General features: G+C 35.5%; 2 protein-coding genes across 2 annotated transcripts; both read left to right on the forward strand.

Moving 5' to 3' along the window:
- LOC109710251 (malate dehydrogenase, mitochondrial-like) lies at positions 9873-16485 on the forward strand. Its single transcript, XM_020232760.1, has 7 exons — positions 9873-10257; positions 10374-10547; positions 10656-10824; positions 10911-10972; positions 11158-11282; positions 14857-14974; positions 16116-16485. Exons 1-7 carry the CDS (start codon positions 9985-9987, stop codon positions 16254-16256), a joined length of 1062 nt encoding a protein of 353 aa, XP_020088349.1. The 5' UTR covers positions 9873-9984; the 3' UTR covers positions 16257-16485.
- On the forward strand, positions 17644-21553 carry LOC109710250 (GDSL esterase/lipase At5g45910-like). The gene is made up of 5 exons (XM_020232759.1): positions 17644-18044; positions 18165-18380; positions 18455-18603; positions 18823-19099; positions 20999-21553. Exons 1-5 carry the CDS (start codon positions 17783-17785, stop codon positions 21217-21219), a joined length of 1125 nt encoding a protein of 374 aa, XP_020088348.1. The 5' UTR covers positions 17644-17782; the 3' UTR covers positions 21220-21553.

A 23535-nucleotide genomic window follows, 5' to 3' on the forward strand; every position in this document is an offset into this window, starting at 1 on the left:
TATATATATATATATATATATATATATATGATGGAAATATTTGGTTAGTTGTTTTTATTTCTTGAAACGCCCAATAGTCTCACATCGAATGAAAAAATAATTTTGATTAGAATGTATGAGGCCTCACACACTAATAATAATAATTGTGCTTAAACAATTTGGGTCGATGATTTGAACTCAACGAATTATTATTGTTAGCCAATCGGATCTGTTACACTTTATTTGGATCCGCCCCAATGGTCCCACATTCATAATAACTGGCTGATGGGATCGTTACATTTCTATGGTCAATACCTTGAAATTGTGTGCGGTGCATGAGAAGTACGAATGAGCAGGGTGCAGGCTATAATTCTAAACTACCACTATGTCGCTTTTTCCTTCCTCTGGCATGAGCGTAGGCAATATAAATAGAGATGTATGCTCTATTGTTAGTTCATCTCCATCTCCCATATATATATATATATATATATATCAACGCTTGAAATGAATGATCTATCAAAAAGAAGAGAACGAAGCATGCAGAGTTTGAGCCTAAGAACCTTCTTGTGTTTCATCCTCGTAGTTTCCCTTGTACTTCGAAGTTCTGAGTCTCGTCTAGTACAAAAAAGAGCACTACATGATCATGTCGCCGTCGGATCGGATTCAATGGCAGTGCACTTCGCAAGCTCGGGACATGGAGCCTTGGCGGAGTCGGCATACTACGAATCCAAGAGGCCAAGCCCTGGTGGTCCGGACCCTCAGCATCATTAGGTTTATTAGTAGGAATGGAAATTAGGGTTTCGATATGTTTGTGTGAGTTTGCCATCGATGTATGATTGATGGTTTAGATGGCTATGTGTGCGTTCTCTTTTGTGTTGTCGATCCGATTCGTCAATCGATGTTTCGTCGATCTTTCAGTCCTGTTTCAGTTTAATAAAACCCACACTTGGATGGGAAAATTTCGTACTGTAAAATAAGAAGTCTCGATCAGTTTGTTGTAAGACAAATATGGAGATCGAACCACTAATATTGATCTATTTGTAGCACTTGATTGTCAATTAATGAACTATTAAGGGGTCTTGTGAAGTTTCTTAGATAATAAAGTTGAAAAAAGAATGAAGAAAATAAAAGTATGTTCTCGGATAAAACTCGTCATTTTATGTACGCTCTCTGTGTTGGACATTGTTAATTTGTTTGTAAATTCTTTTGAGTTTGTGAGATAATGGTGCAACCGGAGTTTAATGTCGTGGTTCAACTACAATACAATTCTTCTTCACAAGTTCAATTTCTTGTTCATGATTTGTTCCCAATTCAAGTTATATAGTCATCGATCATCAATAAAAGTTTAATTGTTTCATATGGAATTAGTTGAGGTGATCAGCTTACGGTACGGTATATAAGTAATTTATACGGGATAATATAATGTATTACTCTCATGAGTTCTAATTATATAAATGCATGGCAATCAAAGATCAAGTGATCATCTCTTTCTTTTATACATATTTATGAGTTCAATTTCAACCCGAAAGCAAAATTGAATAGCAATGCAACTCAGCGAAAGACGGGCATCCTTGAAAGATCTTTCTGAATTAAGTACTTGCATTTAACCTGAACGTGTTCGTCAAGAGTTACAACCATTAATTTTATAGACCCAACTTCAAACATCACAAAGAACTACAGCCTCCGTTGAAGAGAACCGAAGCTCAAGTAAGAACATAAACCTGCAAACATGACACACCTATATATAAGAATCCGTTTAATTAACTTAATAATTCATGTCATAATTTGAGTGAGGAGTAGAATTATCAATTTTTCTACCATTTTTCTTTTTGTTTTGGTTGTCTAGAATGTTTTCCGAGGCTGTAGCTAAATTCATTTGCTACCTTTTTCTCAAAAAAAAAAAAAAAATCATGTCATGTGGTAGAAAACGTATGAACATTCCTTGGCTAGCAAAATAAAGAGGAATGAAATATGTATCTTTACAAAATGCGAGAAGCGAAGGACTAGTGCATCAAGGGAAGCAAAAGGTTTAGCACTTGCTATTTCTTAGACAATACTCGGCGCCACCATCAAATGAAGTTACTGGACGTGCTTCGCTTTAAGTAGGTAATGATTCGTTTTTAATTTTTCAAAATTTAGGTAGATAATGAGTACTTTTGACATCCATTGCAGCGAGCTCATAGCGTAATATGTACTTCCTTCGGTTTTGACATTTTATATTAACCATGATTTCAAAGCAATGGAGTACTTGTCATGCATATTCAGTTACATTAGGTATTCGCCAAAGTTGTAGCACTTTTAGCCAGTTATGCAAGTGTTTGGAAAGTTATTAATTGTTCTCAAAAGCATCTTCACCACTGACGATCGAAGCTGATTAATTTAATTATAGAGTACTAATCAAATATGTAAGCCGAATATTAGTCAACTTATAACATCATTTTATGCAAGAATTGTTACATTTTCTCGAGTATTAATGTGCATGTACACTTGTGACGATCATTAGTGTAAAATTAATGTACAATCCACATTGATATTAAATAAGCTTCGACGTTCTTGCATAATCAAAAGGCCATAGGCTTGATCTCTTTTCTGAAATAAGCAAGTGTACATTCGCTAGAAAAAGTTACAAAGCAATATCTTGCATGCTTTTTAGAAAATGAAAAAACATAAAAATGTTTCCTTGCTGATCACATTGGTTAAAACAAAAAAAAGAACACTAACATGCACAGAAATTTTTGATGCGGGAAGCCACAAATTTTTATGATAAAGCGTACGTGTAGTTCATAATATTTCCACTTGATCTCTTTACTTTTCATTTAAACATAATAGACATCATTGAATTTGACATATAACTATACTTAATCAGGACCGTCATAGAACGTAACTTTTTATTGTTAAATTGCCTTTAATTAACAACTTTTTTTTGAATAAACTAAAATATAAGCGAGTAGATTTATAGGTTGAATAAATGATTATCTAGTAACAAATAATATATTTTCTTTTGAACATTCGGGGACTAATTAAAATGCAATCGTGCGTCGAAAAGTTTAGGACAAAAATGTTTAAGTGAAAGCACATGAATCAAATTATATTACCGATATAATTAATACATGGAGAACCCATACCTTTCACCCATCTTTGTACTTATTAGCTACTTACAAAAGCGTGGATGCATCTTCGAATGTACCAAAAGCCAGGGTTTGGAGGGACTTTGTTTAAAAGCCATTGCTAGCTCCTCCATTGAATCAAAGGGTCAGTTTTATAGGAGGAACACTATATAGTAATCAATTGTACGTGGGCATGTGTATTTCCACACCATATTTGTCTCCCCAATTGACGTGCCATGCACTTGATGATTCCATAATTAATCACTAAGGTGTGTTTATATATATGTGCTTAGATTTATAATTAAAATTGTGATGGACCCATTAATGGCTCCCATTCTAATTTGTTTGTTACAACTACAAACTTTTGAGCTACTTGAATTAAGATTAAATAAAGGATGCATATTGCTTTAGGCTTAGCATTTAATTTGCATAAAACTTAATTTAGCACTAGTATTTTCTCAAAAAAAAACTTGAGCACTAGTATAGCGTATGTACTACGTTAAAATGACTATTTCTGGAGTTAAAATGGGTTTAATTTGAGAGATAGGTAGCACGCTACCCGCTTCGTTTATTTCATTTAGAAATAAACTTAACTGAAAATGTGAATCAACTAGGATTCGAACTTGAGTCTCGGGTATCAACCACCAAAATCTTTGCCACTTGCTACGGTTGGTTTATATTCTTATTAATTAGTAATTAATGGAATGCATGCAGTAAAATGTTGTTTCCCTATTACAACATCCCACATAAAGCCTTTGAGGTCCAAGCCCAACTTATCGGCCCATATATACAACAAGATTTCGTAGAAATTCGTGTTTTTTTTTTTGAATTCAAAGTGTTTAAACTTTAAAATATTGGTTTAATTTCCTTCCCTGATGGATAAATCAAGAAATAACACGTAAGTTTCTTGGTAAGTGGCCATATTTATGTCAAATTTTTTTTTTCACTTCGTATTAATTAATTTCATATGTACTTCCACATAGAGCTAGGTTTCATACATATACGCTGTAAATTTCGGAGTCCACCTGAATTAGGCTTTTCTATCACTAAAATTATTTTTGATATAGAGCATCTAAATCAATGATCAATGAACATAGTTTTCATTATTTAAAAATCTAGAAATAAAATAATCATTGAAAGTTTTTTGCATCACGTGGGGATGCAAACATCTAAGTACTTGAAATATAAGAAGAAAAGCGTTATGTCCGCTTACAAATTCTACAAAATTTTTTTTGAAACATTGCAAAGCATTAATTACAACTAGCAGAAGCATTATCCACTGAAAAATTTTCAAGGACCATTATCCATTCAAATCACTGCCAAATGTACCTACAAATATATGACATGCACGTAGAAATTAAGAAAGATAAGATCATATATATATATATATATATATCCTTACGTGTGTAGCACCAATGGGATTGAATAATGTGATTCACGGGAGTAATATTTATCTTATCCTCCAAACATGCATGGTATATAGAACTGTCACTTCAACGAGAACTCGGAAAAGATAGTAAGTGGAGCATAAAAAGAAAGATCGTGCTACAGGTTCCTTGTAGAATTAATTTTGTAAGTTAATGCTGATCTATTAATAATATGACTCAATATCAAATTTAATGATATGCAATATTGCTAAGTACGGTCTAGGCTATTTAATCTTTTTTAAAAATCATATTTTCAAGTGGTCCTAAAATTGACAAATACTAGGTAAATTTGAGACTTTGATTGTTAGCATTGTAGAATTATAATTAGCTTAGATTGCCTTTATTATTGATCGATGATTATCGATTCAGATGCTATATCATTGAAAGTGACATAGAGGTTAACAACTTTATCTACATCAGAAATATTCTAGTTCACCCTAATAGTGTTATTGCATATTAATAATATTGTAATAACAACAATTAAAGAGATTATTATTATTATTATTATTTTCAAAAGAAGCAGGGGCCGTGATAACTGTCCGAGTGGATATGTTGGCTTGCGTGGAAGTGCGGTACATTAGACTCTTTTGCTTAAAATGACCTCCCCAGAATCCTTTTCAAAAGTCAACCCTATGTACGAGTGCTCGTTTAGTATCAAGGCCCACAACTACTGCTATTAATTAATAAAGCATAGTTGGGACGAAAGCAAGTAAGAAATTTTTTGTTTTTGTTTTTTGATAGAATTATAGAAAATATATTATAATTAATTTATTGCGATATTCACAACGTAATATTAAATATAAAAACAAATAGAATATATTTTTCATCGTCATTTTTTTACAGCATGTAATGTAATTTTATAGCAATTTCAAACTGAGCTTTAATTATGATTGACATAGACAATTTCTTTGCACGTTGGAGAAATAGGTAACAATAATGTGCAGGATGAAAATTGGATGAATCATATAATGGATGCATGTGGAGATAGAATTCCAATTTGTTTGGAAATAAAGAGATTTAAAACCAACTATTATAATGCTTTATCAAAAACGTAACTTTGATGNAATGGATGCATGTGGAGATAGAATTCCAATTTGTTTGGAAATAAAGAGATTTAAAACCAACTATTATAATGCTTTATCAAAAACGTAACTTTGATGGAAAAAAAAAAGGTCCAAAGCTAATTCAACTTTTTTTTTTTTTTTCAGAGAAATAGGTAGCATGCTACTCGCTTCGTTTATTTCATTTAGAAAAAAACTTAGTTGGAAATGCGAATCAACTAGGATTCGAACTTGGGACCTCGGATACCAACCATCAAACCCTTTGTCACTTGCTCTAGAAACGGCCGGTAAAGCTAATTCAACTTTGACACCAAGAAATGCACTACTCAGTACTATCTATATCCGATGCCACCGTGCCCTACAGTAATGCCATAACAGGCCCTTCATCGACATCCATTTCCGTATTGTTATCTTATCTTCGACAATTTAACTCTTCTATCCCTGTAGGGCCTTCTCATTTCAACGTGTATATATATGAGGTAGCTTAACGAGTGACAAACGCACCAAGGAGATAACTTTAATTGCTCTCATATATATACATATATGTCGATCCGTAGAGGAGTGGTGCTACTGTTGCTTATCTTCCTACTAGTAATTAGTGTAGAGTTCGAGATCACCATGACCGAATCTCGGTTGATAAGCGCTAACAACGAAGAACGTAGCCATGATCAGATATTGTTGCATGTGTATCATAGTGTTATTTGGTCCCCGCGAGAAGGCGATGGTGATGGCAAGCGAGACGTGCCCAGTGGACCGGACCCTCTGCACCATGGCTCGGCGCCCCAATCGCCCTAGACAGAGAGAGAGACAAAGAGATGCACCGCAAGAAAATATACATGTAGCCTTAATCAGGCCTTCTATACAATTTTCGTTTTAGTGAGAGAGCTTGAGAGATTTTTGCTCAATTTCTGAGAAGCAGGTGCAGTTAAAACTTATTTGCCGCGCGTTTTATTTTCTTGTACTCTTTCTTAAGTGTGGATTTGCATATTGAAGGGAGGCCTAGCTAGGGAGAATTGATCAAGAACACTTGAATAAATTAAAGAAGTATAACAAACGAAAAAAAAATTATAGTAATAATGAATGTTGTATTATGGGTAATATATATATCTTGTTAGTGTTGTTTATCTCGATGATAATGCAGAATCATTTATGCCGATATCTATATTTTTTTTCATCCTGAATTACTTCTTTTGTAGTCTTTTTCTTATTTATCTTTCCTCCACCTCTTCTGCCATATGTGCAACTTATTTAGCCCATCATTGCCTTGGGATTGGTTCATCCGCCGCCGCTCATTTACATCTATCACCTCATTTAGGCGTTTGGTTTGACGTAAAACTGCGGAAAAAAAATTTTTGGTGAAAAAAAATATTTTAGGAAAAAATAAATTTTACGCTCTAGCGTTTTGGTTTATATTTTTTTTTTATTTTTTTTTTTTTTTTTTTTTTTTTTTTTTTTTTTTTTTTTTTTTTTTTTTTTTTTTTTTTTTGTTTTTTTTTTTTTTTTTTTTTTTTTTTTTTGGAAAAAAAGAGTTAGTTTTCCGTTACGGTTGTTTTGGTTTGAAAAAAAAATAAAGGAAAAAAAGAAAAAAGTTAGATTATAAATAAAAAAAAATTATTATTAGTAATATAGTATATATATATATTTATATTTTTAGTATATATATACTAGTAAAATGTACGTGCAATGCACGTAATAATTATTTAGAAAAATTTTATAATTTTTTTAAATTATTTTAATTTTAGGCATATGTTTATATGGATTGCCAAATATATATCTAAAAAAATTAAAATAATAAATCACGTATTAAGAAAAGATATCTTGTAAATGATACAAATAATAACAATAATCTCTAATGCAAAAAATTACTTTTGAAATTAAATAGAAAATAAGAATCTGTTAGAAATAATTTTTTGAATTAAATAGAAAAATAAAATCCGTTATCTTAAAAAGGAAAATATATTTTGAAAATAAATAGAATAATATCTAAAAAAAGATATTTAAAATAAAAGTAGAAAAAGATTCTTATAGGATTTTTCACACCGTAATCTGTTATAGAAAACGATAAATTATAAATTATATAGGATCAATCACTAATCTGTTTATAGAGAACTTACGTATTCATTGCTATTTCTATTCTATTTTTCTTATATTTAAAATTTTTTTGTGTTATATTGTTGTTAAAATGGCGCGAAAAATGAGAGTATGTTGTCGACAGACCCAAATTTGAACTATACGTGCTTTTTATATATATATATATATTATGTATTTTATATATATATTATTATATTATATTATTTTATTTATATATTTTATATTTTATAAAAGAGCAGGTCTACTATACGTATCTATAGTCCGAGCTCGGTCATATAGGTTGGTTTCGATGCTTAGGCGTTCAAATCAACGATCCACATTGTTTTAAAAGCTGATCTAGAGTGTTTTAAAGTTTTCTAGAATAAAATTTTATATTTTTCAAACATAGTTTATTTTTTATGTTTATTTCAAAATTTTTGTCAATTTTATTGTTTATTATGACGAGTTGAAGTTTAACGGTGTTAGAAGAATCTAAAATTCTTCCAAATTTTGATTAGAAAATACTTTTAACTTAATAGATTCTCACGATTAACATCTTTGATCTTGAATTTAAAAGTCCTATGCTCAAAATATTACAACCTGTTATAATTTTATTTGTAACGATATCGAAAAAGCTAAAATTTTATCTGTATATTCATATACCTAGTATTAACGGTGGTGGATCGTTGATTGATCGGCCCTAAGATTAAAAAACAAACACTATGTACCGGAGCTCGGTACTATAGATGAAGTATAAGCTAATTCTATATAATATAATAAGTAATTAGTAATATATTATTAGTATATTATATATTATTAATATATAATAATTATCATATTACTAATATTATAATTTATATTTGTAAATAAAATATATTTAAAATATATTGTACAATAAGTATATAATATAATATAATATAATAGTATATATATATTTAATACTATAAAATAAATTTATAAATAATATATATATATATATATTCCTCTTTCCCAAAATACCGACCCCTATTAATTTAATTCCAATCACATACTAATAATATCATTCATTCAACTTTAATGAAATTTATGCTTATCCAAATTTTTGTCAACTCAAGGACATTTGCTGTAGAATATTTTTCACAAGCACTCTATAAAATAATATTCCATACTTATCAAAGAAATGAAAATCTCTATGCAACAAACATTGAAAATATTTTGTATCTACTATCTCTCAATTAGCTAATTAAAAAAAATTAGGTTTGAAAAATAAAATGATTTAAATAAGCTTATCAAATCAACTTTAAATTTTAAATTTGGTTTATAATTTCAAATGTGAATTAATATTTTAATTCAAAATTTGAAATTAATTAAAATTTCAATATTTTGGGTGTGTAAACAGTATTTCAAATTAAAAATAATTAATTAACTTGAAAATATATCAATTTTGAAAAATAGATGGGATGATAAATAAATTAATGTCTTTAATAATTATTTATATTGAAATTATGGATTCAAAATTTATTTCAAAATTTGAGTTTTATTCATAAATTTAAATCTGAATTTATTAATTTAAAATTTAGAATTACTTTAAATTTTTAAAATTTGGATACACATTAAAAAAATTAATGTTAGGAAAAAATTAACTGATAAATAAATTTATAGCACCAATAATTACTTAAATTTAAAATATTAATATAAATTTAATTTAATTAAATGTTATGTGTATTGCACGTGCACTATAACTAGTATATATATATATATATATGTGTGTGTGTGTGTGGAGTCGGTGTGGACCACTCACATGGTCCACGAGCTCTTACATGAGCTCGTGGACTCCGATCCTGAGCCGCTCGTGGACCCCGATCCTGAGCCGCGATTTTTTACTGTAAGTTTTCGTTTTCCGCCGCGATTTGGCGGAAAACGAAATGCTTGCTTTTACGTTGAATCCGTAAAATAATTTTTCCGGCAAAATTTTTTTACATCAAAACAAACGCTGGAAAAACAATTTTCAAGTCCGAAAATTTTTTTTCAGGGTAACCAAAGACACCCTTAGCCACTCAAAGTGTTTCATAAATAAATTATTAAATTTCAAAAAGATTGGAAAAAAAAAAAAAAACTGCGAAAGCATAATCTCACATAGAATTCCAAGCGTACGGCCCATTAGTAATGGGCCCTCTCACCGGCCCATTAAGCCGTAACTTCATAGTGGGTCCTCTACTCCTGTCCGTATTTTTTTAATCCCTTTTCTCTCACTCTAGTCTCTTCCCCTCTGCGCCGCGTCTCTTCTCCTCCTCCTTCGTCGTCTTCTTCCTCCCGCCACGCCACTCCCTTCAATTTCACCGCCTCGACGAAACCCTAGCCATGAGGCAAACCCTCCTCCTCCGATCCATCGCCTCCTCCATCCGCAGAGGACGAGCTCCGCGCGAACCCTCTCCTCCCCTCTGCCGCTCCTTCGCCGCCGCTGCCGACCAGCCCGATCGCAAGGTCGCCATCCTCGGCGCCGCCGGAGGCATCGGCCAGCCCCTCTCCCTCCTCATGAAGCTCAACTCACTCGTCTCCTCCCTCTCCCTCTACGATATCGCCGGAACCCCCGGCGTCGCCGCCGACGTTAGCCACATCAACACCCGCGCCGAGGTTTAGTCCTCCCTCTCCTCTCTCTTCTCTCTTCCCCGATCCATCTCCCTCTATATCCACGTATACCTAGGGTTTTTTATCTAGGGTTTTGGACCTGCCCCTCGTGGTGGCCTCAGGTGGCCGGGTATGCGGGCGAGGACCAGCTCGGGAAGGCTCTGGAAGGTTCCGATATCGTCATCATCCCCGCCGGCGTGCCTCGGAAGCCCGGGATGACTCGCGACGACCTCTTCAACATCAACGCCGGCATCGTGAAGTCCCTCTGCACCGCCATCGCCAAGTATTGCCCCAATGTAATGGCTTCTATCTCCCTTTTGGTGCTATTCTTGGTTGTTTTCCGTGGGAATTTTGATCTGATCATGATGGGTTGATTGCCATTGGGCCTGTGAATTGGGGTTTAGGCGCTTGTTAATATGATCAGCAACCCGGTGAACTCAACTGTCCCAATCGCGGCGGAGGTGTTCAAGAAGGCCGGGACGTACGATGAAAGGAAGCTGTTTGGAGTGACCACACTTGATGTGGTCAGGGCTAAGACTTTCTATGCACAGAAGGCTAAACTTCCTGTTGAGGGTAAAGATTTTGACTTTAATCTATTATCTGTTCATCGGTAGTATAAATTTAATCTATTTTGTTTAATTCACAAACATACATCGCAGAGGTTGATGTTCCTGTCGTCGGTGGGCATGCTGGTATAACAATTCTGCCTCTCTTCTCCCAGGTGACCCTTTATTTCTCTCTTCCGTTTTCTCCCCTGTTTTGCGTCTCCTTAATGATCTTGATTTGAATTTTAAATGTATTCGGTATTGGGACTTTTTAGAAATAACTTAATATTTGGGAAGATCTGCTGGTGCGTCTCTAGGATTTTCAGTTGATTTAGATAGTGTGTTGCTTCTTGAAATGCAGGCAACTCCAGCAAGTAATGATCTAACAGATGAGGATATTAAGGCGCTCACTAAGAGGACACAAGATGGAGGAACAGAGGTGGTGGAAGCAAAGGCTGGAAAAGGCTCTGCCACCTTATCTATGGCGTAAGTCTTTGATAGTTGTACCATTTTTTCTTTTCCTCAAGTTGTTTCTCCTAATAGGGCTTTAATTTTCTTAGCCATTGCAGTAATTTGTTTCATAAGTGTGTTATATATGCTTTGAGCTCCTATGCATTTCATGCTATGTATCATGGACACTTCCATAAGTCTCGCGTGTCCGTGTCACACTTGTGCGTGTCCGTTCAATGCAGGTCCATAATGCATATAATTAAAAAAATTATATACATATTTTTATTTCACTTTTTCTTATGCATATATGTAAGAGGATTAATATTTTATTTTAGTTTTATGAGAAATGTACACATTTTTTTTAGACAATATAAATAAACTATGTATGGTGGAGAAATTATTTTCTTAAAATATATGAACTATGAATGAAAATTTTACTAACTTTCATTCGTATAAGAAATATAAGAATATTTTGCCAAAATTAATATTTTATATAATATTAAATATATTAATAATATCATATTTTATTAGCGGCATCCCGTGTCCCAATTTTTTGGAAGCTACCAAGCCACCGTGTTTGAGTCGTGTTGTGTTTCGTATTCCGTGTCAGTTTCGTGGCACCCATATTTCTTGTACTTAAAAATAAAAAGCGGGAAAGGATGGATATAATTTGCTTTATATAAATGTAGAATATTATTAATAAAAAAATTACTGGCTTGTTGGGCAGTTGTCATGATAAACTTGCTTCATTTCTCTTCAGCTGATTATTGATAGCTTAATGACAAAAAATGTGTTTTTCTATTGAAGTTTTGCTTTTGCCGGGTGATTGCATCGTATAATAACATATTATCTGACAAAAATTGCATTAGTCTGTTATAAGTAGTGAATCTGTATGCGAGACTCATATCTGCAGATATTACTGTTTCGTTCTCTGAAGAGTAATTTGTACTTTATTTGACAAACTGGATTGCATAGGTTATTTGTTTTGCTTTATTTCTCTTCAGAGTTGGGTAGTATTCTCATTATTTCTTTCATCCCGATGGTTCATTTTCATTATTTCTGATGGTGTAGGACTTCATTTATTGTCAAATGTTTTCCTCTTGAATAAACTGTGTTAGCACCCTTGCATTATTTCTTTCATCCTGATGGTCCATTTTCATTATTTCTGGTGGTGCTAGGACTTCAATTATTGTCAGATGCTTTCCTCTTGAATAAATTGTGTTAGCCATCCTAGCACCTGGTAGGTGCTATTCTCCATGCATACTCTTGTGTTTCTATATATCTTATACAGAATTTGCAACAGTTAATCTTTTACATCCTCCAAACATGTTTGTTATAATGATCTGCTGAGCGGTCTTCCACTCACAACTAGAAGATTAGGTAAAGCGGAATGGAGGCCAATCATAGGGAAAATCGAGAGACGAATCGAAGGGTGGCAAGCGAAACTACTCTCGATTGGAGGACGGCTGGTACTTATTATCTTTGTTCTATCTAACTTACCTCTTTATTTCTTCTCGGTGTTTAAAGCGCCTAGATGGGTCATTAAACGAGTAGAAGCCCTCAGGAGGGCCTTCTTCTGGAAAGGAAGAAGTGTAGTAGCTGGGGGACATTGTCTGGTACGCTGGAGAATGGTATGTAGATGTAAGGAAGAAGGGGGCCTAGGGGTTAAGGACTTAGAGGCTCTGAACATGGCCTTGCTAGCAAAGTGGTGGTGGAAGTTCCTAGTGGATAAGGGTAAGCAATGGAATGCTTTCGTCAGAGGGGTATATTATTCTAGGAGGAAACCCCTTTGCGAAGGGGTAACCTTTCGACCTTACTCCCTGTGGTGGCAAAGCGTTTTATCGACGAGGGACATTTTTAAGTGTGGAGTTCACTATACCATCGGGGACGGAAACAAGGTGAATTTTTGGATGGACAGATAGAGTGGACAGTGCTCTCTCAGATCTTTTTTCCCACGAATTTTTAGTAAGGTAGATTGAAAAAACTGTCGAGTGAAAGATTGCTACGGTAGAAACGGTTGGAAGTAGCAGAAGATCCTACAGGGATTTGTCCCCGGATCTCAACCTGATCGAGAAACAATCGTAGAGCTGAAGGAGGTAATCTCCAGTTTTACCTTAACGGTCAACGGAGATGAAGTATCTTGGAGATGGAGTCAATTCGGAAAGTTTACGGTTAAATCTCTCAATTACTTCCTGCAAGATGGTGGCATTAAAGAAAGAAGCTTCGCTCGGCTGTGGGAAATCAAAATTCCCCTGAAAGTCAAAATTTTAGGATGGCTTGTGTTAAAGCAAAAGGTACTTACTAGGGACAAACTATTGAAAAGAGGATGGTTGGGAGAGGCGAATTGCGTGCTCTGTTTGGATGAACTTGAGACGGTCGATCATCTCTTTTTGGATGTCATTTTTCACGTGATCTGTTGGCCTGTCTACTGCCGAATAAAAAGGCCTTAAGCGTCTTTACTTTGGCCAGTGAGCTTTGGATGGATAGTAGCGATAAGTGGGGCATAGTAGGGAAAAAAGAGCTAACTATCATCTCCTCTACTTGGTGGGCTTTATGGTTGGAGTGAAATAGAAGGATTTTCGACCATAAAAAACTTTCGTTGCGACAGCTGCCGGTGGACTTATACGCATTCATGAATTCGTGGGATCTTTATTGCGTTTAGTTTTTTTTATTTTTTTTATTTTTTGGTCCTCTTGCGAAGCCTTGATGCTTCACTTTGTTGCTAAATTCATCTTCTTACTGAATGAAGTGGTAGCATGCTACCGTTCTCTCAAAAAAAAATAATGATCTGCTGAGCTTAACATATTAACAGCTAGACTTAAACAACTGTATGTGTTCAGCAATCAGCAATGTTCTCAAATTGTCCGCTTTTGCTAGGCACCTTAGGCCTTGATTTCCCCCTTGGATAGGTAACGTAGGTGTCAGCCTCACCATTAAGTATATATTTCCTGATATAGGTTGATCTTAATGTTTTAGTGACTTATGCTAGTTGCCAAATTGATGGATCCTATTGCCTATTGTTTCTTAGTATACCATGGCGCTTATTTGTTAATGTATAATGTTATGTATAATATTTTTTAGTGCTGCTGCTGTAAAACAGTTGCGCCCAGCTTCTTTTTCCCCAACTAATGCTCCAGAACCTTGCTTCAATAGGGGGTGTCACTATATTTCCATTGCGGATCATATCTTCATTGCAGTGACCCGAACACATCATGACAATTCTGTGAAGACCCAAACGCTTCATGACAATTCCTTGATATTAATCCTATGTGTCTGCAAAGTTGTTCCAAAACAATAGTTTTCTTTTTTTCATCTTGTTGCTTAATAATTGTTGAGTCACCTTGACCTCTAGGTTCAACTTAAGATTCCTGTCTAGTTGATAGTATGCTAGAGAATTTGTACGTACTATTTTCTGCCTAGAGTACTTTAGAACTTAATTGCGGGAAAAAATGTTAAGGGGACAGAAGGAATCCATACTTTATCTGCCTGTTTGGCTGCTCAAAGTCATTATGATTCTTTCATTTTGCTATCCTTTTGTCAATGTTCTGATTTGCATATATAATTTGGTAGTTCGAAAGTTATGTTTGAAATCTAATTAGTATTTTTGCAGCTATGCTGGTGCAATCTTTGCTGATGCATGCCTAAAGGGTCTTAATGGGGTTCCAGATATTGTTGAATGCTCCTTCGTGCAATCAAGCATCACCGAGCTACCTTTCTTTGCCTCCAAGGTAAATTATTCTTTCATGTTGTATTGTTATTATGCTTTTTGGGCTTCGTGCATTCTTTTGATGCGTCATGGGATGAAACTTTATTTGTTAATGCTGATTTTCAGCAATATATTAGCCTTTTCATCAATTTTAGTTCTGGTTAATACTTATCTAAATTAAGAAAAAAATTGAAACGTATTATTTAACCAGTTACATACCATGTTTTGCGTAGTCAGTTTTGTATGAAGTTTGAAGTTGCCGAACTTAATTGTCACTCTTTGCTTTACCATGGCAACCTTTTTCCCTTCAAGTTTGTTTAGAGTTGACATTCCTTGTAGGATTCTCATCAAGCAAAACAATATGTGGCATCTAAGAAATGTCTTTGAGAGGAGCATAGAGAATTTGACTAACTAGGATAATTTGGGCTGAAATAGGCCAATTTATTTGCGATCTGAAATTGCACTTCTAATCTCGACCGTCATGTTAAGACAGGCTATTTATCATGCTAGACTTCTATTCAAAATGGTGTTGTTATATGACACCTTCGATGGGACAAGCCATTATGAATTATATTACAGTTAAAAGTATAGGTACATTTGATACTCATGATGAGTTTGAACTTTGCACCAGGTTCACAGGTCGTTGTTTATCCTTATTCGTCTGGGCCCTAGATTCCATGTAGACCTTTAGTAAGCCAACTGAAAGCCCAGCCTGCTTACCGTCTTATTCAGCCGCCTAGGTCAACTTGGGTTGGCAGTTTTCACTTATTTGCTTAATGCTCACTATTGATGGTGGTTGGTTTCAGAGTTAAATACTTCTACAAATCCACTGACCCTCTGCGAGTCACGACGAGCTGGCCGGGTGTCCCTCCATGATTGTATATTAATATCTCTCTCCTGTTCTGCGATGTCTGTTTCACTGTGTTTGAATTCTGATAACTGTAGCTTAGTAAACAAATCTGGTTAATATCTACCCGAATCTTGTTATTTTTTCCAAAAGGGGCTTTTAGTGGTGGCACAATGGGCTTCTTTTTGAGGATTAGGTGTTGAATTTTCTACCTTTCTTGCGCTCGTAAACGAAGAATGAACTTTTATTGGCCTCCTTTTTATTAGGTACCAATCTTTTTATTTACAAATGCTCATCCATAACTGTACTCCTACAGGTAAGGCTAGGAAAGAATGGTGTGGAGGAAGTACTTGGACTAGGAAGCCTCTCTGATTATGAAAAGCAAGGATTAGAGAATCTCAAACCTGAGCTCAAATCTTCTATTGAGAAGGGGATCAAATTCGCGCGAGAAAATTAACAAAATTGGAGAAAGAGCGTTTTGGTTTTCCATTGTGTCATGTGCTCAAGAGAGGGTTACTCTCATTGCATATTTTGGAAAAAGCTGTTTATTTACAGAAACCTACACCCTGAGATTATGTTTACATCAATAAGTTTGCAAAATTGTACTACTAAGTTATTTGGAATCTGGGAGTTGTTAAAAATTTTCTTGCCTAAATTTGATTAAACATTTTTAGATTGATGGATTAGTACAATGTGCTTTGGATGTTTTACTTTCCTAATTGTTCGGTTGGTGGGTTTTGGAACATTCGTGTTCCCATCTTTCTAAAAAGATTGCGTATGATGGATTTTTTAAAACTTTCCCATCGAATAATTATTTGATCATGTGTTAACATTATGCCATTATATGATGCCCCATATAAAAGTAGACACAGGATTCTATTCCAGCTGGCCTTGCACTAAACCTACTATATCTCATCACTATGATTTATTAGAGTTACACTACTATAGCTTTTTAGATAGCTTTAAACCGTTAAACGAAAAAACACATCATATCGACTATTAAAATTATAAATTTTGAAACCCTTTGATCATTAGGTTAATAATGTCGAAAAGATTTGAAATTTAATTTCTAGATACTTGAGTGATATAGATCATGTTCAACGATGTCGATCGTCGATTTGAAGACTCTATCATCGAAAACAAATAAGTGGCAACAGTAGCATTCCAGCTTAACTCTCTCTCTCTCTCTATATATATATATATATAAAATTTCGACATCAACAGAATCTCACTTACGACAACTTGGCAATTAGCTGACTCAGCCTTGGTCCAGTGTTTTATACTTTTCGACCTACTAATAATAATGGCTCAACCACCAAATTGTCCAAGCTGCTCCAGCCGCCTAGAGACCAAGGGTCTTTGTGAAATCATTGCCTAAACCTGCTCCAACCGGTCAACTGTGGGCCTTAGTCACCTTACAGTCCGATCATCTCAGTATCTCAGTACAAATTGTTCCATAAATAGATTAGCGTGATCCAACTAAGCCATGCACTTGAGATCTTGAATACCAACAATCAAATTCTTAACTAATTATCCTAAATGCAGCCAGCAAGATTGGAACTGCAGATTTAAAATTGATACGAGACAATCGGAAAAAAAAAGTAGTAATAAAAATAAAAAACAACTCCCAATGGTGCACCAGTTCCATGCAATGTTTCTCGGCGGTATGGTCATGGTTTAGCTGGAGCACACGAACGAATAAAGGCACCATGGTAAGGGGCAGGACTGGATAAGCAAAGATAAGAAAGTTCCAACTAAAAGGCCGTGAAATTGGTCTCATCAACGTGGTAAGCAAATTTGGGATCTTATAGATTGGCGTCATTAATACGAAGAAGCTAAAAAAAAAAAAAAAAAAAAAAGTTAAATGAAAAAAAAAAGAAAGAGAGCAGGATAGAATACAACACAAGATCAATACAAAAGGGGGTGATTACTTGCCCACCCTACGACTGTAGCGCTGAGCACACGGCATCGTCGAGTTACGCCATGGCTCTCTACTGTTTCCCTTCTTCAATTCCTTACTCGCTCCTCCTCTTCCTCCTCTTCCTCCTCTCCTGCTTCAATCCCTCCCATTCCCAACACTACCACGCAATCTTCAGCTTCGGCGACTCGCTCTCCGACGCCGGAAACCTCATCGCCGACGGCGTCCCCTCCGACCTCACCACCGCCCGCAGCCCCTACGGCATGACCTTCTTCGGCCGCCCCACCGGCCGCTGCTCCGACGGCCGCTTGATCGTCGACTTCCTCGGTATATATCTATACATAATTTACATTCGTAATTGTAATTGTAAGATACAGAGTGACCCTGCTGTCACGACCCGCTGAGACCGAGCCGTTTTTGTTCAACATTATTTGCATGTGTCCGTAGCGGAGCATTTCGGGCTCCCGTTGCCTCCGCCGTCGAAGGCCAGCGACCGCAGCTTCCGGAAGGGAGCGAACTTCGCCATCACCGGCGCGACGGCGCTCGACTCCCCCTTCTTCAAAGCGCGCGGGCTCAATAATAAGACATGGAACACCGGCTCACTGAGCACTCAGCTCCAGTGGTTCGAGTCGCTTAAGCCCTCCCTCTGTAGCTCAACCCAAGGTTCGAGTCTCATTCAAAATTCCAATCTCTGAGCTTCCAAAAATTGGCTTTTACGAAAATGCGCGCGCGTGCAGCGTGCGAGGAGTACCTCCGGAAGTCGCTCTTCGTGTTCGGCGAGTTCGGGGGGAACGACTACAACGCTCCCCTCTTCTCCGGCAAGACGATGGCGGAGGTGAAGACGTACGTGCCCTTCGTCATCGACGCCATCACCAGAGGCATCGAGGTACATCGTATGCATGCAATATGATATCAGAGCTAGTCCTAAATATCGGCATATTAATTTTAAAGTTTAACGAACCTGATCGATGGATTGTCACATCAAATAGGTTGTCGTGCGTTCTCCATAAATTTTTATCTTTTGTGGCGGTGCATATGGTACGATGTATTTGATGAATTGATGAGATGTAAAATTTGTATTTTTTTTTTTTGTGATGTGCGGCAGAGATTGATCAGCGACGGCGCTGTGGACGTGGTGGTTCCGGGAGTGCTCCCCATCGGGTGCTTCCCTCTGTATCTGACGCTGTACGGGAGCAGTAAAAAAGCGGACTACAACTCTCGCACTGGGTGCTTGAGAAGGTTCAACGCACTAGCGTTTCACCACAACATGCTTCTCCGAGAAGCACTTGAGAAGCTGCAGACAAGCTACCCTGAGGCGAGGATCATGTACGGGGACTACTACACCCCCACCGTGCGCTTCGTGCTCAATCCTGCCAGATTCGGTGAGTTCTTCTGGTATTCATCTTAGTTGGTTTTTTTTTTTATCGTTTCTAGAAATTTCTCTTTAAATTTGTGACATTCTCATAGTTTCCTATCGAATAATGTAGAAAATTATAATAAATTTATAAATAACCGGTATGCTTGTAATAATAATTAAATTTAAATATTTTAGATCGATGATTTACACTTGATTAGGGGTGGAAACGAGCCGAGCTCGAGCGAGCTTATGTCAGCTCAAATTCGACTTGAAATTAATTTCGAGCCTAAATCTAGGCTCAAGCTCGGCTTGAAATTAATTCGAGCCGAGCTCGAGCGAGCCTAATTTCGAGTCGAGCCGAGCTCGAGCTCTAAACGAGCCGATTGAAATTCTCGACATTATATAATCAATAGTTTAATTTTTATAGAACATTACCTATAATTTGATGCAACATGTCCAATAGTTCAAAATACAAAAAAATTACAAGAAATGTGAGCTACGGTGACTACCTGACTGGGTGAGGGTTTGAGAGAGAGAGAGAGAGGGGAGGGAAAAAAAAATTAGGTATTTTAGAATTTGAATGTTATTATGTTTTAGGGTTATGTGCAACAGTGAAAGTTTGAAAAAGAGAGTGTGCTATGTAAATTTAGAGTTGGGCTCAATTGTACGGTTGTACTTGTTGGATTTTTTTTATGGGCCAACAATAATGGCTCAAATTAAATTAAAGCCTATATATAATTAAAATACATTATATATATATATATATATATAATATATTATATATATATATATATATATATATATATATATTATATATATATAATAAATATATATATATAAGAATAGGCTGCGGGCTGGAGATATATTAATAGTAAAACGCTCTTTTTGCTATCAAGTTTTTAACCCTTGGATGAAAAATTATAGGATCAGAATGATATTAGTCGGATAGAGTTGAGTGGTCCCCCTAGGGTTGAGTGGTCCCCACTGGGTTATAGTATTTAATCCAATGATTAGAAATAATGAAAAGAGTTGATCCAAAGGCTAAAAAACGGGTAGCAATAATAAGATTTTGCTACTAATAGTAGCCCAGTCCAACTATATATATATATATATATATTCAAGCTTTTCGAGCCTAATTCGAACCAGCCGAGTAATACTCAAGTTCGGCTTGAAATGAATTTCGAGCCTTTTATTTTGTTCAAGCTCAGCTCATTTAATTTCGAGTCGAGCTCGAACGAGCCGAATATCGAGCCGAACACGAGTCGAACGCGAGCTGGGTCGCTCGTTTGCCAGCCCTACACTTGGATGAGCCACAAAATTCAAAAACAGGTGGTAAATGCCCCGCTTTTCTGTGTACATGCACCTTTCCCAATGCGAAAGTTAAGCATATAAAATGGTTCTTCTCTTGACATGTTGCCGGGGTTCTATTCGAGACAAACTATGCACATGGGTTGGTCCCTGTGAAAAAACGGGGCTATATTTTATATGTCTCGTGCGTAAAAAAAATTCTGCATATGTCTTAAATAAGTAGCGGGTATTAAATTATCTAGTGTCTGGAGAGTAGAATTGTCTATATTTTGTATGTCTCGTGCGTAAAAAAAAAATTCTGCATGTCTCAAATGAGTAGCAGGTACTAAATTAACTAAATTATCTATTGTTTGGAGAATAGAATTGTCGAAAATTACTTTAGGTTTTAGCAGACTAGTTAATCATGCTGAATTTGAGTAGAATCAAATGCCGCTCAGAAGCACCAAATTTTTTGAACAACTTTAATCACTTACTATGGTCGGGCATCTAATCATGGCCGACGCTGCAACTCGTGCATGGGGCCCGCTTCAATTTGTATCGTATTGAACGCAATTAAATGTTCGATATGTACATCAACAGCGCACTTTCCTTTCTAATCATTTAGTTGTTGTTACAGGATTTCACAACGGAGCACTTAAAGCTTGCTGTGGAGCAGGAGGGCAGAGCTCATACAACTTCAACCTGGATGCCAAGTGCGGTGAAAAAGGCGCCAAGGCGTGTACTAACCCGTCCTCGTATGTGAGCTGGGACGGAATTCACTTGACCGAGGCGGCTTATCGCTCTATAGCTAACGGCTGGCTCAGAGGCCCCTACGCCGACCCACCGATTCTTCGGTAGAGTTGCGATAGATCTGTACTTACGGTGCCACATTCGATTTTATCGTCGAACGCAGAAAAGTTGTACATACTATTTATTGAAGTGTTGTACCCTTTGTGTGCCTGTGAGAATGGTGGAGTTTATGTTGTCCGATTCTTTTCTTCTCCTTGTGGAATTGATTCATACCATCATATGTACTTTAAACTTTTTACTGACATTTTGGATGTATTCTTCGTATTTTAGTGCAACACCTTTGCCCCCATCACAAACCTTTGTACATTCTTTATGTCTTTTTAACTTTGTACCTACATAAATAATAATATATATAACAAGCAAAGGAGGGGGTTTTTTTTTTCATTATAAAGTTTCTCTCTTGTATGTATGTCTCCAGATAAACTAAATTTTGGCTTCATGTGCCAAAGCTACGAGTATTAAAAATGAACATTCATATATGTTAATGTTAACAAGATCCACTAAATTATTTATACTGCAACAGTTGGATCGAATTATTGAATTTTTCAAGCGCAAAACAACAAACAAACATGTTGAAACATAAACATGTGAGTGATGCAACTTGCCCAGTTTTAAGAAAGCTGCGTATTTAAATATTGTTTAGCGCAAATCCAGTTTAGTCCTCAACTTTTCGTTTTTCATAATTGAGTCTCTCTAACTTTTACAATCATTGTTTTATTATTTTATTAGACACAAATGTCCATGTAATTGCAATTCTGAAGTATACCGACTTTCAATACATCTACAAGGTCTAAAAATCACATAACAGTTATAAATTGATTCGGTGTGTATTGTCCATCTTGTCAAAGAGAGTTGATCATAGGTATAAGATTGAAAAAGGACATGAAGGATTGGGGAGTCAATTATAAAAAAATTAGGACTAAATTAAAGCTACGTTAGAAGGTCGAAGATTCGTTAATATTTCTTGACGCATATCAATTGCAAGTTTCTTCAGATATAATCTGTGAATTGTCTTCTCAATTTACTTTGTTATGGAAAATGAGTACAACAAAATGTTTTACTGTTTTGATGAATCTAGAGAAAGAGTGGCACTCTCCTAATTAATCCATAATGTTCTTATTAATGTAAATCATTCTAGAGGATAAGCCAAGGAAACATGAGTGTCACATCAAGAAGGCAACAATCTAACTAACTTATAGAAGCCACGAAACTAGAGCAAGCCAACAACTTAATACCATGTGGTGATGTAGATTGAGATAAGCAATCGAGTACTTCTTGGAATAGAAAAGTACATCTTAACTGACTTCAGGTCTATTTGGCGCCGCTTCTAATTCTGCTTTCATTAACGGAGTCTACAACGAAGTATATTTGATTGAAAATAAAAAAATATGAAACTTCTATTACAATAGAAAACAGAAATGAGATTTAAAGCCTCTGGAGGTATAATCAGTTTGATCTCTTTAAAAATTAAGAAAAAAGCCAGCAATTCGATTGAATAAAATATAAAAGATAAATTATTGAAAGTTCCTACCATAAAAAATGGTTTTTTTTTTTTTACACAAGTGGTTCACAAATTTAGATGGATGCTCATGGGCATTTCTATTTCAATTCATATTAAATCACTTCTCTTCTTTTTGTCCCAAAATTGATATGCTTTGATTCTTACCACAATAAATAGGAGCCTGATATTGACAGAGGTAGTCCACTGTGCAAGTGTGCAGTTGATCCCTTACCATGATAAGTATGTTACTGATATCCACAGCAGTCCATTTGGACCACCTTGTTCTCTTTTTTAACTTACTAATTATATGCAACAGGTAATAATATAGCCTTTAGCCTTATTTTGTACTATTCTTTTTTTCAATACTATTTTTATATTATGAACTGTAATGGCGGATAGAAATAAGAATGCGCATTCAAATTAGACCTAAAATGCCAAAAAATTTAACAATTATGGAAGCAGCCTCTGACAGGTCGGGAGTTTGAACTGTTATTTGCGTATATAAGCCTCTAGCTTCTCGGATTACAAATATAATGCCTTATATGAGTATGGGAGTAGAGATGTCAACGGTCGGATTTATGGGCAAATTTTCAAAAATCAGACTGTCGAACCCGAATCTGGATCTGAATCTGACGGATTTTAAAATTCATGTCCAAATTCGAATCCGACCAAAAATTTGAAATCCAAATCTGAGTCTGAACCCGAAATAATTATTTCCCTTTATAATATTGCAAAATACATTAAATTAAATTAAAATTTTAAAATACATTTTCAAATATAACATCAAACATTTCTATACATATTATACATATATAATGTAAAATAATTTCTAGTCCATGTCGGGTTCGGGTTCGTGTTGGATA

Source organism: Ananas comosus, linkage group 5 (genome assembly GCF_001540865.1).
Source record: "Ananas comosus cultivar F153 linkage group 5, ASM154086v1, whole genome shotgun sequence".
NCBI classification, from domain to species: domain Eukaryota; kingdom Viridiplantae; phylum Streptophyta; class Magnoliopsida; order Poales; family Bromeliaceae; genus Ananas; species Ananas comosus.